The sequence below is a fragment of the Heptranchias perlo genome, chromosome 13 (genome assembly GCF_035084215.1).
Source record: "Heptranchias perlo isolate sHepPer1 chromosome 13, sHepPer1.hap1, whole genome shotgun sequence".
Classification (NCBI taxonomy): Eukaryota; Metazoa; Chordata; class Chondrichthyes; order Hexanchiformes; family Hexanchidae; genus Heptranchias; species Heptranchias perlo.
In genome coordinates this window covers 27982674-27999684 of record NC_090337.1, presented here as the reverse complement: position 1 = coordinate 27999684, position 17011 = coordinate 27982674, and the positions used below count along the sequence as shown (strand labels likewise).

Genomic DNA, 17011 nt, shown 5'->3' with positions numbered 1-17011 from the left:
ATATTTCAATTTTGATACCTAAATAATACTTGTGTGTTTCACTCTTGGATGAAAATTTTAATGTACTTTAGAAAATAAACATTTAGAAAATAACTACTTGTAAGCAGTTGCATGATTTAGATTGTGATATTAAATATTGTATCTAAATCATTAAATGTTTAACAATATTTTAAATCGCTTAGCATTTTGAACAATTACATGATATGGAATTTGGTGCAGAAGACAGCATCTAACTTGGACCAGCGGTTTGAAAATGCACAGGAAAAACTTCTGGAGACTTTGTATGGTACAAAGAAGGTGAGATTAAGAATCTAGGTTGATAGTTTACTTTTCAACTAACAAATGTAACTTTGATGTTTTTTCCAACTTTATTCAATTGGTAAATTTCTGCTGTTGTTGCAACACAGAAAATAATCTGACCTAATTTCCATTTACTGTACTTGGGGATATTATATTTAAATTTAATGAAATGCACATGTTCATACTTTTTTGATACATTTTGAATTTTCATTAGATGTGCATTGTGATGTATTTTTTTCTTCTCAAGATTTTTCTTCTTGACCTTCCTTTCTTGATTCATGTGAGGTGCAATTGTACATGTAGCAGCATCCTCAGATACCTTGTAAATGTGACTGATTTCCACGTGTGAACCTTTACAGTGAGTGCTGGCTATTCGATTATAGAAGCCTTCATTAGCAACCCCAATATTGTCCACACCCAACATCCACATATAAACACATTTAGAATGTGAACTGGAACAGGAAATCGGGCCAATTTTTACACTCTCAAGCCTGTGGATACCAAGGCTAATATTAGCACCTCCACTGTTGCCTTGGCTGAGATGGAGAGTCACAAACCAAGCATTGGACCTAGGACCCTCCTGGTCTGGGTGGCTCATTACTGAATGGTGCATGTACCCTTTGGGGAAACTCTATAATGTACTTCTGATACCAACCAACTATTGTATTACCTTAAGCAACAACTTCCTTTGCAGTGGTGCCATTCTAAACAGGATACTGCACAAAGATAACCATTTATATGGACACAGTTACAAAATATTCAGAGGATACATTTGAGATTTTTATGCAGTAAGATGTTACTTTTTGGTTACTGTGTGTATTTGTGGCTGTGCTACTATGCACATAGTAGTCCCCAACTAACCATTATTCTGTATCTAATACACACACAACTACATTTACAACATAGGAACACGAGTAGACCATTCAGCTCCTGGAGCCTGTTCCACATTCAGTTAGATCATGGCTGATCTGCACTTTAACTCCATCTACCCGTCTTGGTTCCGTAACCCGTAAATTCCTTTTTGTTTTTCAAATGTGTTGTGGTTCAGTTTGATCCAATTGAATGCAGTCTCGTTTTTATATATATGGTAACCGGTGTCGGTAATTGTTCACACTCAAGCGTTCAAAAAAAAATTGGAAAATTAACATTCAGCGAACATCACCACAACCAGCACTTTGTGCAGAAGCTTCCAGGACAACACTATCAGAATTGACCATGAAAAAAGAAAATAAATGTACACACAATTTTTTTCTGAATAAGAAAGCTTCATAAATTATGTACCATTTTCTCCAAAAATCTAATCTATGCAAGTAGAATATTGAAGGAAGTGATTGACCACCCACACACTACTTCAGGAAACAGACTGACGAGTCAGTTATTAAATTGAACATTAGTTTATTTATGCAACTAAAAAAATTTGACTTGTTCATTAGACTAACGATTGAAACTGAAAACTATTCAAAATAATCCATCGTAAATTTAGCTATTTCTCATCCTAAAACTGTTTGGAGAAATAAGCTACAAAGTGCGCCATGTTATTATTGCGCTCTTTGTTCTAAGATGTAAAACATTTCCAATAGTTAAATTGTTTTGACTGCTGGTTATAGTGTTTATTAATTCTCTAGAGATAAAGTACTGCTTTTCATGTTATGTCTGATACAGCTTCTGAGAAGTTGCTGGATAATGATACCATGGGCATTTGATTTTAACAGTGAAAAACGAGTGGGTTGGTGGCGGGGGGGTGTGGGGGGGTGGGGATGGGCATTGAAAACTTCAACCATTTCAGACCCGCCTCCAACCCGCCCATTTCCAGCTGCCAGGAGGCAGGTCGGGCCTTAAAACCTTTCAAGGAGGCTACGGGCCTCCATTTATCTACAGTTTTCAATTTCAACCCCGGGGGGGGGTGCTGGGATTCCCAGGCCTTCTCTTTTATGTCTCATGAAAGGAGGTGAAAAGGCCCGAGCCTAACAGGACCTCCGACCCCGATCGCGGGCCCCCGCGATGATCCCTGATCCCGATACCCCCCACCCCGTGACTGACCATACAAACAAAGACTTATCTGAAGACGTCCTCTCCCTGGCTGGTCTCCCGTCTGACTGAGACCAGCCTGTCAATCAAGCCGGCAGTCAGATGACAAACCGACAAATAAAACTAAAAGACATCAAAATCATAAGGACATCCGGGAAACCCGTACTTAAGGGTTTCCCGTCCGCAATTTGACCCCCTCCCCATCCCCTTCCCAGCTTGGGGTCAAAATATCATGCCCCATGAGTCACTTGCCTGATGCTGCACAGAAACAATTGTAGCCACAATATTTCAGAATATGATAAAATAGCAGAAACACATCCATTTTTCAGTTTTAAACCAAGTGGCTTACTATATCTTCATGCCATATGTCATGGTTAGCAGTTTAGTTGCTATGTGAACTATGACTACAAAGTCTACTTAAAGTACCATCACACCTTTGGTGAAAATTCACTTCACTAAGTGACCTCTGTTGTTTTGCAATAGGATGCGTAAGAAGAACTAAATTAACCAGAATTAAAATGAATCCTAAATGCTAGATATCTGTTAGATAATCTGTTGTTGGTGTTTCTTGGCATGTCTTTAGCTCTGAGCAGTTTACAACATAAGCAATCTATTAGAGGCCATTTTGTGAGAAACGTCTCTCTGGTGACCTGAATATTGCTGAAGGAGAACTTTGATGTCACTGCTGGCAACTTTTCTGTTCAAATTCCTGTTTTTGCTCGCTTTAGTGAAGAAGTAAACGTGTTAAAAGCAGTATTTCTAGCCTATTTTTTGCTAAAATTATTGGACAGGAATTTCTGCCTCAGGATACCTGCCCACAACAGTTTTACAGTGCCAAATATGTCAGTGGGGAAACTGACAAACGGCAGAATGAAAAGCATTGTAGAATTGCTTGGGAACCACAAAATATTTAAGCTGCGTTAGTTAATTGGATCAAAAAGAGAGACAGATCTTAATAAATCTTTATCATCAGAAGATATTGGCATGGTTTTATAATGACTTCTAAATGGCACTGTTCCTTTTTTTAGGAATCGGTTCATATATTATTTAACACTTCAAATCCATTTCAGGTTACACTCATTAAATGCTTTAAAGGAACACTTACATTACTAAAACCTGATTTCTTTCAGTCCTGTACTCCTCGGTGGCAGACCTGCATTGGAAACACAGATGACACCCTAGGATTTGCCTTGGGAGCTTTGTTTGTAAAAGTTACATTTGACAAAGACAGCAAAGTAATAGTAAGTGTTCTTATGTTTCAATCCTAATTAACACACGTTGGGCAAAGATTCTGTCTATGAATTATATGGAACATAAACATTCTTTATAAACAAATTTACGATTTTACTACATATAGCACAGAGAAGAACTATCCCTCCAAAGCAATCTCATTAACATTCTGGAACAAGCAACATGTTTATAACCTTAAAACAACAATGGTGTTTGTTTCCAGGTTTACAGTTTCTATTGACCAGCTCGAAAATACAAAAAGTAAAAATTGTGTGAATTAATTTCTCTGAACAACAAACACAAATTGACAAGTGATGCCACCTTGTGACTCCCGATTTTTTTTTTTAAGTATAGTACTTTGAATTAATTGTTATTAAACATGTTTTGCTCCAGGGAATCAAATTATTCAAAACTAAATGTGATATCTCAATATATATACTTTTGCCATGCGATACAGTGTTTAGTTACAACCTTGATGAACACACTGCAGCTGTGGGTCTGCATTCTTCTAGGGCCAAAGGGTGCCAAGGATTTGAATGAGACAGATTACACTATTTTAATTATTAATTGCAGCAATATTTAGTTGGATTTAAATTGATGCAGTAACTGGAAACTGACTGTGAACTCGGGTCAAAACAAATAGCTTTACACTATTTACACTTCCAGCTTTAGTCCAAGTCATCTGAATTTTCAGTTTCAGTGTTAACTGAGCTTAGCTGTTAAAATGAATGTGGTTTTAGCTTGTTGTATAACTTTGATTAATTGTCTTCCTCTTTTGACATCCAGGCAGAAGAAATGATTAATGAAATTCGAACAGCATTTAAAGATGGTTTGGAAAAGCTGACATGGATGGATGACAAGACCCGACAAGCTGCTATGGAAAAGGTTCATATTTCTTAAAATTGTTCAGCCGTCCAAGAAAATCAAACTGTTTGAAATCCATGGCCAGTATGTTGTAATTGGAAACCTGCAGAATTGAAAATGTTGGCCTGTTGTGTACTTTGTGCGATGGCACCATGCCAACTGTTCTCTTTACCTGAATGAAGAAAAATTTTTTTTATTTTCTTTGAACGTTACACTTAAGCTGTTTTGATGTTGTTCTTGTGCTGCTGGCTGAGATCCATGCATTAGGAGCCAGCGATATCCAAAAACATTGGTCCCAAAATTCCTTGCTGTTTTTGGCATTTCTATAGCACAGAATTGGTGAAACCTGATTTATTGGCCTGCGAATTGGTGCACTAGACATTTCCCCTTCGTTTTCTGCCCGAGTGCCCGATCATCGCCTGGGCTTCCTCATGATCTGCCTGCCAAGTCCCCGTGGAGCTGTTTTAAATGCATAAAAATAGGAACAAATTACTGGACGTTTCACCTAGATAGCGCTGGCTTTTTGACTGAGAGGGACTGTGAGACCCCTAGGACATTTTTGAACAGTGAGCTGTTCTGAGGGCCAGGTATGGGATTCCCAAAAGGCATTCCTTTGTTTGTCATAATAGAGATAGTAGACCAGCAGGAGAGGATGGAGGAAAGAAGGGAAGGCAGAATATGAGGAGGATGCATTCTTCAAGATATTACCCCTCCCCAAGGAATTTGCAGGCCACACAGGTCCTATGAAGACCTTAGTGGGGAGGTTGGTTAGAAAATTGCACTTCACCAAAGAGGCAATAGGGAAGCTGTGCCAGCTACTGCATGAAGAGTTGCAGCCACAGGCATCTGCGGGGGAACTGTGCAATATCAGCCACGGTGCCATCAGGGCATGTATTCGTAATTGGCACACATCTCCAGAGAGCTGGGAAATTCAACCAATTTGATATCATACAAAGGTAGCTGTGAGATAGGGCCATCCAGTTTTATGGTGTTACTGAGTTTCCCAAGGTGTAGGGTACAGTAGATGGCACCCACCTTCGTTTGTGAATTCCTATGGTTAACCCCCTCAACTTCTTGAACACAAAGGGCTATCACTGTTTAAATGTCCAGATTGTGTGCGACAACATGCAAATAATCCTCCATGTTAATGCAGGATTTGCTAGCAGTTTGCATGATGCATTCATCCTGCCTGAGCTCTTCAAAGAAAATAATCATGTGAACGGATGGCTTGTCAATGATGAGCTGCACCTTTTGCTGCCATGGGTAATGACCCCACAGGGCCATCTCGCCTGCTGGCTCAGCGTGAGTGCGTGCCAATCTCCTTCCCTCCCAGATCTGGCAAATTGCATCAGAGCGCTGCTTACCACCTGCAGCATGTTAACTAGGCCCAGGCCTCAAAATGGTCCCTCAAGAGTTCTAGGACATTGAGCCTGGGTCAGAGTCCTAGAAAAGAAACATGGACTAATAAGAAAGTAGGCCCCAGTAGTTGAATAATTGATGTCCCTAGTGTGCAAATCCTACAGTTTCCAGAACCACACATGTGCAGTAGATGTAGTTTCCTCAAAATATTTAGAGAAAAGCCCATTTTTTTCCTAAAAGTTCATTAGTTTTAAAAAAAATTAAACTATAATGAGCAGATGCATTATGTTCCATACCGTAAGAGAAAATGCTGTCTGTCAAGTTGCTTAAATCTGTATTTTATTATGTTGTTCCATTTGTTTATTCAGGTTTCTTTCATTTGTTGCTGTATTTATGGGGAATTATATTTTGCCTGTCTACTTATAAAATCATTTGCTTTCTCTGGGATAGAGACACAACTTTATTTTACTATATGGTAGTAATGTTTGAGGACACCTTGGCCATAAACCTAGCCGTAAATTACCCCAGCGTTTTAACTAGCTTGAGAAAGTTGCTACTAGCACAGCTAAACAGATGGCCATAGCATAATTCCTAAGAAATAAATAATGCACCAACATGGGAGCACGGCACTGCAGGAAACTATTGCTTTGCTTTACCACTGAAGTGTTAGGGAAAGATTCATAATTGCAACCAATTTTGTAAACTCAGTCTCCTAATTTGTGTTCTGGGTAATAGAAAGCAACTTTAGTTTTCATCAGTACAGAGGTTATGGTTGCTTTGTTTCTTCCTAATCATTAATTAGTTTTTATGCTCATTTATGAGGATATTTTTGCAAAATTTCATATAACAAATTTCTGATGTCTGCTGTGCAACATGGGAGGCATGATGAAGAGGCCAGGCACCAGGAGCAAAAGTTGGTAGAAGTCAATCCAGGTATCTCCCAGTGGCTAGCATTCTGCATTGCCTGCCCCCTTTCTCAACTAGAAAATGCAATTACATGTATCTGGGGTGCGGGATTGAAAGAGGAACAAACTAATTGGTTCTGTTTTTTATCTGCAGACACTAAAATTGAAAATTGATTTTAAATCTTACTAAGGAACAGCAATCCATCAAAAAATAGCAAATGTATAGTAATCATAGTTTATTTCAGAATGTTCCATTTACCATAATTTTTTTTTGTCACTTAGATGTCAGCAATTTGATTTGTGTAAAAATGCATTAAAATTAGAATGTTAATACTACTGCAGAGAGGATAAACACTTGCTACGGTCAGATGCTTCAATAGATATTTAAACCCACTATTCCTAATTTTGTTTATACCCAACACTACACTAATGCTAAACCTGCAAAAGATTGTTACTTTAAACAAAGTAGTTTGTCATTATTCAGTGGATTACTGTACAATTGTAAATCTATTTTGAAGAAAATAATTTTCAGACAATTTGAAGTAAACTACAATTAAAAATGGCTCTCCAAATAATTAGCGACAACACATGTGCTTAGCCTTTTTATTGAACTATTGTAACTGAACCTGCTGAAAGTTACAAGAATGCTCCAAGATAAATACCTATAGTGACTTTATCCTTGACTATTCACTGAAAAAATACCCCACTCATTTTTTTAGATTTTCTAAATGTTGAATGGTTTCATCCCATCCTACCTCTTCCAGCCTAGCGTCACAGCACGCATCCTCTGTTTTATCATTGGTGACTGAATCTTTAGCCATCAGGCCCCTACATTCTGGAATTTTCTTCCTAACCCCCTTCCCATTGCCTCCTCCTTCAACCATGTCTTCTGTCACCATCGTACAGCCTTGTGTACCACTCCCATATGAAGCACTTTGGGACATTTATGTATGTGCTATATAAGTGCAAGTTCTTGTAATTTATTTATTAAAATTTACTGTGTAGCAGCTGGCATTTAGATCAGGACCACTATCTTTGCTACATTTCCAAGGCGTACCATTGAAACAAGATATTCTGTTACTGAACCTCCACTTCCCCCTTTGTGGGTGGCAGTACAAGTATTGCTTCAACTTCCTGGTCAGGCTCCTCTTCTGCCACTAGTTTAGTCTACTTCTCCTCTTCAGTCTGCTCCAAGGCAGTGCCCCTTGGCAGGGTGAAGTTGTGTAAAGCACAGCAGACGACAACAAACCTGGAACCCTTGGCCAGGCTGTATTGGATACACACTCCAATCTGCCATAACATAGAAACCTTTGTTTCAGCATCCCAATAGTATACTCCACCAAGATCTGAGTGGCTGCATGTACCTCGTTGATATTCTCTCTAGCTCTTGTCCGCGTGTTTTTCAAAGAATTTATTTGCTAGGGCAGCAGTGGTCTTTTAGTGGCCATCCATCCAGTCTTACCGGCCCTTTAAATAATGGTGACACCATTAATTATCACAAAGTGAACGAATCATGAGAGGTAGCAAGCATTAATGGCCATGATTCTCACGCGAGGCATCTGTTACTTGCATGATGCACCTGTGAATTTCAGGTTGGGAGATTTAACACTTATTGCTGCTTGGAAGAACCTTGTGGAGGAAAGAATTTAATGCAGCTCCACATCGATGGAATGGAAGCCCTTTGTGTTCATAAAGGTGGACAGCACTAGGATCCACATGAGCCAATAATGCCCTGCACTTTGGATAAGACAACATCGGTAAAAGTGCAGGGCTCTTTCATGCTGCTGGCTGTTTTCCATAGGGATATTAATGAAGTCACTCACCCCAGCATGCTATGCATCTGTTACCTGCATGTTGCTATGGTGAATTGCAGGTTGGGATATTTAATACATATCTTGTGTGGAAGAACCCCATGGCAAACAATTTTAAGGCCATATTCACCTTGATAGCCACTAATACTGCATTCCCTGTGCTAGAAATGGGTTCCAGTTCTGGCTGCAGTAGACGGCATAATCCTATCATGGTTTTCATTGGGAATCGTAGTCTCATAAGGCATACCTCCTCAGACATATTCAAATAATCTTTCTATGTCTGGCATAAATGAGTGACATTTTACAGGTCTCTGATTGCTGGTGGTGTAACAAACCTCCCTTACATGTCTCCTCTGATCTTCCTCTCCCTCCAAAACCTGAGGAATGCCTAGCAGTAAAGCCATAGCTGTTATTTAGGCAATAATATACTACTACTGCATTGCCTTACATCCACAAGTGGGAGGTGGGATGCAGCTTTAACATTCTGGGAGTATGTGAATCAAACTGAATCATCTTTCATAAGGGAATATCCAGTCTATTGTTTGTTGTTCGTGCAAGCACAAAGCTCGCAATATGTTGGTCCCACTGCCTCTGTGCTCAATGAGAAAATGCACCCTTATGTTTATTCTACCGTGAAGTCATATGAGCTAGTGCCTTTGTGTCTGTCAGTCTGACTTAGTGAAAACTGTTACAAGCGTAATAAAGTGTTTATTGTATCAGTAGTGTAGCTATTCTGTTACCAGATGAAATTGGAATGGGTCACTTGTTTCTTACATACTGTAGTGGCTTACCTTTGGGTGCTAATATAACCATAGAAGGCAATGACTAACAATGCCCACTGGCATAATGGAAATAATTGTTTATTTCTCGAAAACAATATGGTTTGCCTGAAATAAAGCCATCTGATACTAGCATACAGGTGTTTATCTGAAATCCATCCAGTTTTAGCACAGGTATTAACTTGTTTTAAATGGTAACTTCATTATATGTTATCAATTTCTCAACTAATGCATTTTATTTATTTATTTTTTTGCTAGGCTGATGCCATTTATGACATGATTGGTTTTCCAGATTTCATTTTAGATATAAAGGAGCTGGATGAAGTTTATGATGGTGTGAGTAAGCATATCCGAACAGGATTGAGATACTGAACCAATTTTTTTATTGTTGGTTTTATTTGCCATTTTGCTTTGCACCAGACTATGTCCAAAACTTTTGAATCTGTCCAAAAAAGACATCTGCATTATAATGCAACAGTTGCTCAGTCTAATGACCCTTGGGAATGTTTAATTTAATCTCACTAACCAAAATGGTCATTGGCTGATGGGGAAGGAAAGGCGGCGCCAATGTAAGGTTTCTGTAAGATTTGAAGTTAACAAAGGGGCAGTTGTGCTTATTGTATACAAAACTTACTGCTACCTTGTGCGATGGTTAACAATGGATTGTACTTAGTAAATGCAAATGATCATTCAAACCATGGACAAAAACACATTTTTTGAAAATGACATTAATTGAATGCTTTCACCAACTATGACTTGATGATATTTTTAAAATTACAACTACCTAAATATACAATTTTTAAAAACTGCCAGAAATTGATATACATGTGTGAACATTTCTTGATACCTCTTGTCAGTGTGACATAGAATATCCATCTATATTTATGCATGTTAAACTCACCTACATTTGAATTGATACACAAGAACATTGTTCCCAGGTCCAGAATTACACTGTACTGGTCTTGTTGTCTATAAATTTAATTATCATCTACCTACCACAGGTAAACCAAGCTTTATGTGTACAAATTATTACAAAAGTGAAACATACTATTTCATGTCTCAGAAGTAGTCCCTTTATTTCTACGTTCCTTTTTTTCAAAGTTGAGGAACATTGTGATCTTAGTTGTGTTACACAGTCTTCTGTCCATTTTAAAGGGACAATGAATCCGATAATACTTCAGCGCTTCGGTTGCCGAGGTCCTGTATTGTTGGGCATGAAGGCCTAAATCCTACTCTGCGTCCGATGCGATGAAAAATAGTTGAGAAACCCTTAAGGAGTTAAGAGCCTGCACATCAACTGTACACAAGGTTCAAGGCCCCCATATCTGTTGCAAATTAAAGGGCCTCCCTATAATGTGGCTGGAATGCCTATGTGAGGAGGTTCTGCAGAAACAAAATAAAGTTTTAGACCTGGTTGGCCTTCTCTTTGTTATAGGACCACTCTTCCTTACTACCTCAGCTTTTACTTGGCCACCAATGGCCAATTCCTGAAAGAAGATGAATGTCCTTAACTGCATTTTTTTCTAAAATGGCTGCGCTTCATGACTGCTAGCGCCTAACCTTCCAGCCCCCAAACACGATAGTGCATCGAAGTGCCACAAAAATATTTAAATGATCTACCTGTGCATTATTGTGCGAGATCAGTACACTGGGGCGAAGGTGCATGCAGCGCCTGAGGAGCAGCAGTCCCAGTGGCTCAACTCGGGACCACGTTATCTGCCACACTGTTTAAGAATTGTCAATGGTATTTGGTGAATAACAAATGAAGGTTTGTTCCATTTATATTTAGTATGCATGGTTCTTCAAATTCACTTATTATCTTCCAATAATTTGCGTCTTTCCATTTTTGCACCAGTATGAAGTATCAGAGGATTTGTTCTTCCAAAATATGTTGAATTTCTACAACTTTTCAGCCAAGGTTATGGCTGACCAGCTTCGGAAACCACCTAACCGAGATCAGTAGGTGTTCTGAAATTTCTGTTCACCTCACTTAGAAATAGTATTTCTTTAAGTATAAAAAAGGGAGAAAATAACATGAAAATAGATTCCCTTTTGCTTTTAACCTTTTTTTTTAAATGATGTTTTAATTAACAAAATTGCATGGATAATAATGTAAACATGGAAATCGAGTTACATCGAGTCCACAGCACAGAAACAGGCCATTCGGCCCAACTGGTTTGTGCCGGCATTTATGCTCCACACAAGCCTCCTCCCTCCCTACTTCATCTAACCCTATCAGGATATCCTTCTATTCCTTTCTTCCTCGTGTGCTCATCCAGCTTCCCCTTAAATGCATCTATGATATTTGCATCAATTACTGTTTGTGGTAGCGAGTTCCACATTCTTATCGCTCTTTGGGTAAAGAAGTTTCTCCTGAATTCCCTATTGGATTTATTAGTGACTATCTTATATTTATGTCCTCTAGTTTTGGACTCCTCCCACATGTGCTGTACAATTCTGTGATTTTTTTTCTCTCCAGCAGATGTTCTGATAAAATTGCCCATTTTAAAATTTGCTGAGGACTTTCAATATGCTGGTTAATGTTTACATAGAATTTACAGCACAGATTGTGCTGTTTATTTATGAAGAATATTACGGGAGTAGAATTAACAAATTCATATGCTGTGGGAGCACATATCAAGAATTCAGTTGTGGAGATCAGTGGGCCCTTCAGGATTTTCTGTACCTATTAATGGCCATAAAATACTGCAGGGCCCACTGACCTGCACCTTCAAGTTCCCAATATATTCCCAGGTGCATAAAGCACCACACAAGGAGCATAAATTAATAAAATCTGTCCGTACGTGTACATTTTACAAGATGCAGATAAAAGTAAGGTTTAAGGTATTTGTGTTTATTGAAACAGCTCAAACGCTGAATGTTTTCTGTGAAATTTTACAGTTATGATATCAGTAATGTTCTAAGTTTACCATTAATATTTAAACAAATTTATGAGCTGGAAATAAATAAATAAGTTTTGATACAGAATTTGCTCATGGGAATAAATAGTTAAAATTAGAAAAATGAACTGCAAGCAATATTTTTTCAGAACGTACCAAGAGTGAATTGTAATAAAGACATGTTGCTAAAAACAATAGATTTTTATATCCTTTTATCTGTAATTAAAGGAAAGTCCCATTGATTACATTAGTTTATCTGTCAAAACGTCCCTTAAAGGAAGGAAACAGACATAAAATTTGCCTAAATAATAACTAACTGCACAATGCAAATTGCAAATGGAATGTTGGCCTTCATTGCAAGAGGATTTGAGTACAGGAGAAAGGATGTCTTACTGCAGTTATACAGGGCCTTGGTGAGACCACACCTGGAGTATTGTGTGCAGTTTTGGTCTCCTTACCTAAGAAAGGATATACTTGCCATAGAGGGAGTGCAACGAAGGTTCACCAGACAGATTCCTGGGATGGCAGGACTGTCGTATGAGGAGAGATTGGGTCGACTCGGCCTGTATTCACTTGTGTTTGGAAGAATGAGAGGGGATCTCATTGAAACATATAAAATTCTGACAGGGCTAGACAGACTGGATGCAGGGAGGATGTTTCCCCTGGCTGGGGGTCCAGAATGAGGGGTCACAGTCTCAGGGTACGGGGTAGGACATTTAGGACTGAGATGAGGAGAAATTTCTTCACTCAGAGGGTGGTGAACCTGTGGAATTCTCTACCACAGAAGGCTGTGGAGGCCAATTCACTGAATATATTTAAGAAGGAGCTAGATAGATTTCTAGACACAAAAGGCATTAAGGGGTATGGGGAGAGAGTGGGAATATGGTATTGAGATAGAGGATCAGCCATGATCATATTGAATGGCGGAGCAGGCTCGAAGGCCCGAATGGCCTACTCCTGCTTCTATTTTCTATATTTCTATGTTTAATGTAATTTATTCTCTTTGGAGCCTTTGGGACATTTCTGAGAGAGGTGATTAGGCAATCTATAAATAAAGTTCTTCTTCGTAAGTGACTGGTAATTGCATATTAATAAACCGGAATTAACAACGGTTCAAGTACTTCTGTGCTTTTCTTTTGACTATAGGTGGAGCATGACACCTCCTACTGTAAATGCATATTATCTGCCAACAAAAAATGAGATAGTCTTTCCCGCTGGCATTTTGCAAGCACCATTCTATGCCAGAAGCAGTCCAAAGTAAGTACATCCCCTTGTTTTTCAGTGCCATGATATCTTCATTAAACATCCATCACATAAAGATCAGATCAAATAACCAATATTTATTTTCTTTTTAACAACAGGGCTCTGAACTTTGGTGGCATTGGAGTGGTGATGGGTCATGAATTAACTCATGCCTTTGATGACCAAGGTACAGTAATAGATACAAGCCCAGAAATTCCAGCAGCACAATGGCACCGCTGGAACTTTGCAGGGATGAAATCCCGCTGCCCATCTGGCCTTGCCGTGACCCCATCCTAAATCCCAGGGACGGAATTATTTAAGTATTAAGGGTGGGCGCCTATGCCAGTAGTGGCACTATGCACCTACCTAATTTTGGAGCAGCGCAATGCCTTTGCATTGAAGATAGCACAGGCCAGGCTCATGGAAGATTTGTATGAAGCAGTCACCCATCGCTGCTACTCCCTTGTAGGTGGGCCCCATATTCAATTGACAGTTGATCTATCCAGAATTAATTAGCATTTGATACCATATTGTGGGGTCCACATGCAACCCTGTATGGCAAGTACACCTGCTTCGTGCAAAGTACTTATCGCTGGCTGTACAAGAGGTGTAACTGACAGAGAGCCAGGGTTCCCACCAGGCACACCCGTAAATATAATGTTGGGACAAAGGTGGGGGGTTGAATGGAAGACATGCCCCCTCCCCACCCCTCCATCAGACGTTCTCATAGTGAGTAAGGAGCAAAATCTAGCACAACTATGTTCTGCTCCAATTTCCTGGCATTCCATTGATTTCCACCCCATAAAAGAACAGAATTTCTAGGCCACAGTATTTTATTGTAATGATCATGTAGTGTTGATACATTTTTCTATACTACAAGAATTTTTCTTGTGCAGGCAGAGAATATGACAAAGATGGTAATCTACGACCATGGTGGCAAAATGCTTCAGTTGAAACTTTTAAGAACAAAACTGAATGTATGGTCAACCAGTACAACCAGTTCACAGTAAATGGAGAACATATCAACGGAAAGCAGACATTGGGTGAAAACATTGCAGACAATGGTGGCCTCAAAGCTGCATATCATGTAGGTTGTTAATTTATATCTATATCTATATATATATATATATATATGCTTAATAATGTGAAACAATTGACACCTTGTAAATATATCTAGTATTGCTTACACACAATTCATTTTCAAAAGGTGTTTTATAAAGTACAATCTAAGACACCTGTTATGAAAATTAGGGCACGTTTAATTAAAGTAGCTGCGTGGATAGAGTGATGGCTGGGAGACAGAAAGCAAAGAGTATGGGTAAATCAATGTTTATCAGAATGACAGGATGTGGTGTGTGTCCCAGGGATCTGTGCTGAGGTTTTTATTTTCTATTTATATAATTGATTTCAACATTGGCACAAGAGGAACGATACTGAAGTTTGCTAATGATACCAAATATGGGAACATAGCAAACTGAAGAAGAATGCAGGAGACTACAAGAAGACAGTCAACTTAAAGGAATGGCCAGATAGAAGGCAAATGCAGTTCATTGCAGAGAAATGTGAAGCACTAGATTTTTGGGAGAAAGAACAATGAAATACCCGATACGCTAAACAATAAACTCTTAATAGTATGGTGAAATTGATCTTGCTAAGAAAGCAAACACATTGGGGTAGAAATTCTTCTCAGACTCTATCGTATCAGCGGCCTGTTAAACTCCCTGCCCGATATTCAGTCCCATCGCCTTCAATAGAACTGAATATCGAGCAGAGTGTGTAACCGGCGGCCGATACGATCCCGCCTGTTTATCGCTACTGGCTAAGACAAATTTCTACACCATAGGTCTTTAAAGCTGAAGGTGCAGATAGATCCTGCTGGATTAGCACAAGTAGAGCAAGAAGAAATCAGAATGGGTTGCTGAGGAACTAAGTTGACATGTGACTTGCAGCAGGAGTAACATTAGGGTTTCATTATCTAGTTCACTGTCACATTATATGTGGTGCATCTGCATGAGAAGGAAGAGAAGCTGAATGTAACAATGAACTGCAGCTGCCACTTGCCCTCTGACTTCCCCATCTCCCACATCCTCTCGGTCTCTCCAGAGGCTTCAAGGCTTCCTTCTCAAATTGGTTAGGAGGGCTGAGGCTGTGGGAGCTATTACAAGTGGCCAACCATTCCCAGTGTTCATGCACTGATTTCTCCTTCAAGAAGAATGATGATGGAGTCTACATTCAAGTGGACAGATGATTCTCAGTTGGTGTGTGCGCGCTGATGGGAGAAGAGCTCAATCCTGGACACACATTGCATTGAAAGCCAGATAAGGCAGATAGATGAGTTGCCTTGCGTGCTAGGCACTTGGCAGCCAGATCTCATAACTTTGCAGCCTCAAATTCATTCAAACCGACCTGGCAGATGCCATCATGGTCTGTCGGTGGCTGTGTTTTCCCAGGTATGAGGGATAATAGTGCAGGATTTTAGGGTGACCTTTAATGTGAATTTATAGCATTTCATCTGCCCACCTCTGTTACGATATATGGACTGCAGCTCACCGTAGAAGACGGCTTTGAGAATTCTATAATCAGGCGTGTGAATGACGTGTCCAGACCGGTGCAACTGAACCTTTTTGATCATGGCCTCAATTCCAGTTATATTGCAGCGCTTGAAGACATCAGTGTTATGCACCCTGTACTGCCACTTGATGCCAGCAATACATCATAGTCAGCACAAGTGGAAAAGGACAAGCCGCTTGGTATGACGGTGGGGGCAAATCAACAACTCCGATCCATAAAGAAGGGTCATGAGGACAACAGCTTGGTATATAGTGATTTGTAAGCCAGACTGAAAGGATTCATATAGGGAGTCTTGGGAGAGATTGGCACAGAGCTGGGAGGCAAGGAGACATCTTAGGATCTTGGAGAGGAAAGGGAGATGAGTTAAGGATGAGTTTTTTGAGGAGTGGGATGATGAATCGAGTATGGATCTAGTTTTTATTTCTTAGATAATTACATTCCTGCACACCTTTATGTTCTCAGCGTGGTTTGATAATTTGTAAATAGTCTGTAAGCTTAACTATGTTCTATATACATTTCAGGCCTACAAAACATGGGTGAAACAGAATGGAGAAGAAAAAATATTGCCTGCTGTTGAATTGACCAACCACCAGCTCTTTTTTGTAGGGTTTGCACAAGTAAGAATTGTGAAACGTCAATAAATTGCAAGAAAATTGCTTTCCTTATTTTGTTCTCCATATTTAAATACCATTATTGAGTGTTTTGAAACTTCACATTGAATATCATTTGTTTTTTTAAAACCCTATTTAAAAAAAGCCTGACATCTGTAGTGGGTAAGTTGTTGGAGGGTATTCTGAGAGACAGGATCTACAGGCATTTGGAGAGGCAGGGACTGATTAGGAACAGTCAGCATGGTTTTGTGAGAGGAAAATCATGTCTCATGAATTTGATTGAGTTTTTTGAAGGGGTAACCAAGAAGATAGATGAGGGCTGTGCAGTAGACGTGGTCTACATGGACTTTAGCAAAGTCTTTGGCAAATATGTGAGGGCAAGGCTGGATGGCATCTATTTTAATGCAAGGA

The 17011-nt window shown here is 39.4% G+C and overlaps 1 protein-coding gene across 4 annotated transcripts in view; it reads left to right on the top strand.

The window, feature by feature from the left end:
- Positions 1-17011, top strand: part of LOC137331439 (endothelin-converting enzyme 2-like) — a 183184-nt gene that overhangs the window by 161249 nt on the left and 4924 nt on the right. For all 4 annotated transcript variants that reach the window (XM_067995226.1, XM_067995229.1, XM_067995228.1 and 1 more), the window contains exons 10-18: positions 183-297; positions 3459-3569; positions 4345-4443; positions 9535-9612; positions 11132-11235; positions 13323-13433; positions 13538-13605; positions 14315-14505; positions 16511-16606. In XM_067995226.1, coding sequence (XP_067851327.1) covers positions 183-297; positions 3459-3569; positions 4345-4443; positions 9535-9612; positions 11132-11235; positions 13323-13433; positions 13538-13605; positions 14315-14505; positions 16511-16606 — 973 coding nt within the window. The remainder of the gene's footprint in view (positions 1-182; positions 298-3458; positions 3570-4344; positions 4444-9534; positions 9613-11131; positions 11236-13322; positions 13434-13537; positions 13606-14314; positions 14506-16510; positions 16607-17011) is intronic.